This window comes from Lathyrus oleraceus, chromosome 6 (assembly GCF_024323335.1).
Source record: "Lathyrus oleraceus cultivar Zhongwan6 chromosome 6, CAAS_Psat_ZW6_1.0, whole genome shotgun sequence".
NCBI classification, from domain to species: domain Eukaryota; kingdom Viridiplantae; phylum Streptophyta; class Magnoliopsida; order Fabales; family Fabaceae; genus Lathyrus; species Lathyrus oleraceus.
Genome location: NC_066584.1, coordinates 383,655,794 through 383,657,886, shown reverse-complemented (window position 1 = coordinate 383,657,886; position 2,093 = coordinate 383,655,794). Strand labels below are relative to the sequence as shown.

The following is a 2,093-nucleotide window of genomic DNA, read 5'->3' as shown; positions in this document are numbered from 1 at the left end:
ACTAAATACATTCACAATTAAATATATTAAAAAAATCAAATTTATTTATAATAATGGAAATTAACTTTTATTAATAACGTGTAAAAATTTGATTAACACTTGATAATTTAGTTAATAAGTTCTTACAATTAAAAATATTTTAAATAATCAAATAAAGTTTGTTAATATAGTGTAGAAAATAATTACTCCCTCCGGTCTCATATGTAAGCAAAATAAAATAAAATTTTGGAGTCTCAAATATAAGCAAAAATTAATTACAATGGTTACAATTAAATATACCATTCCAATTTTACCCTCAAATTTAGTTTTTCAATATTCATGTTTATTCCTATAATAACTCCACTTTTTACACTTCCAAAAGAGCATTTATTCTGAAACGTTGCATTTGTTATCATTGGCTTTTGAAAAGTCATATCCTATTATAAATGGTGCAGTATCATCTTGTACAAAACTCCATGAGTCTTGTTCTTCCTTTTTTTTTATACTCTAAAAATGGCAAACCCACATCATTTAGCTAATGAGTTTCCATCTTTTGATTTAGGTATCGAAGACAATAAAGTTCCTGAAACAATTCAAACTCCAACAAATGAAAGTGCAGAAAATATCACTCCAAAGAATGAATAGAAAACAAAATATGACTGTCTCATGTTTGTTACTACATGTTCTTATTGGCAAACAAAATATGGCTCTGTAATGAATAGAAAACAAATGATGACACTCCATTTATATTAATTTATGCATGTCTCATGTTTGTTGCTAATGCATGACTCATGCATGTTTTATATTTATAAACAAAATATGGCAATGTAGTAATGAATAGAAAACAAAAAGTAATGATATGATATGAAAAAAAGATGACACAGTAATGATATGAACAAACAAAAATATAATGATATGATAAAAAATCTTACTAGCTGCAATACTTTCAGTTTCTCCATCACTTTCATATTGATTAAATTCAGTCACCTCTCCATCTTCTTCATTTGGAATAAATTCACTCTCTGCAATTTTATAAAACAGTATTAAAAGTGAAAAAAATTAATTAAGTTGTTCAAAAATTATCTAACATAAAAGTATTAGAGCATATTACCTTCTTCCATAACATGAACTTCATTTGAATCTAAAGCATCAACATCAATGTCCTCATTAATATTAAAAATACCATGTTCAAAATCATTTTCACAATTGAACATATTAGCTTCTTCCATGTATTCTTCATTTGATGAACTACCATGTAGGTCCTTAAAAGACAAGTTAAAATTACTTGAAGAAGGATCATTTAGATTAATGGATGGTGCTATGTTGCATTCCATCATTTCATGATCAATATATGGAGTGTTTAGATCAATATTAAGAGGCATTTTTATGAGAACCAAAAGATAATGATACAGGAAATGTAAAATTTTGGCTATGAAAATGAGAACCAAAAGCTTTAGTATTTATAGAACTCACTATGAAAATGTTAAATTTCTACAGGGCGGGACCATGGAAATTTAGGCGGGTGGAGAATACAGTAAATAGACTAAGAAGTGTTGTTTTTAGGCGGGACAAATTTCTACAGGAAATTTTAGTAAGAGTAAGTGGAATATATAACCACTAAATGACTAACCATTAAATGGTATTAATAAAAATTGACTAACCATTAAATGGTTATAATAAAAATATTAATTTATTTCTAAATTAAAAAATAAGGGTAAATATGGAAAAAATGTATATTTTCCATTACTTAAATGAATATATAGCCACTTTCTTAAAGGGTGAGTTTTTTTTTTTGCTTACATATGAGACCGGAGGGAGTACTATTTAAAAATATAATGTTAAAATTTATTTGATATTATATATTTCATTAGTTAAAGAAGTAGTGAAATTAATTAATAAATTATAATTAAAATAAGTGGTTAATAATATATATATATATATATATTATATATATATATAATATATATATATATATATATATATATTAGTTTGGTGAAGTTGGTTAATAATATAATTTTTATTTGTGTTACAGAAGAAATTTTAAGTAGCTTTTTTTATAAATAATATATATATTTTTGCAAAGAAAATATGTTACATGAAACATACAACAGAAT

The 2,093-nt window shown here is 24.7% G+C and overlaps 1 protein-coding gene across 1 annotated transcript; it reads right to left on the bottom strand.

Annotated features, from left to right (window-relative positions):
- Positions 1 to 282: 282 nt before the first annotated feature.
- LOC127097074 (uncharacterized) lies at positions 283 to 1,475 on the bottom strand. Its single transcript, XM_051035586.1, has 3 exons — positions 1,091 to 1,475; positions 912 to 1,001; positions 283 to 562 (listed from the first exon to the last, which is right to left on the bottom strand). The coding sequence occupies exons 1-3, from the start codon at positions 1,359 to 1,361 to the stop codon at positions 507 to 509; spliced, it is 417 nt and encodes a 138-aa protein (XP_050891543.1). The 5' UTR covers positions 1,362 to 1,475; the 3' UTR covers positions 283 to 506.
- Between the last annotated feature and the right edge of the window lie 618 nt (positions 1,476 to 2,093).

What these genes read in the sequence shown, in the direction of transcription:
- LOC127097074 (XM_051035586.1), bottom strand. Translation starts at nt 1,361, where the DNA reads ATGCCTCTTAATATTGATCTAAACACTCCATATATTGATCATGAAATG. An exon ending in AGTTCATGTTATGGAAGAAG is followed by an intron (nt 1,002 to 1,090) that starts GTAATATGCTCT and finishes ATAAAATTGCAG; the next exon opens with AGAGTGAATTTATTCCAAAT. An exon ending in AACTGAAAGTATTGCAGCTA is followed by an intron (nt 563 to 911) that starts GTAAGATTTTTT and finishes GAATTGTTTCAG; the next exon opens with GAACTTTATTGTCTTCGATA.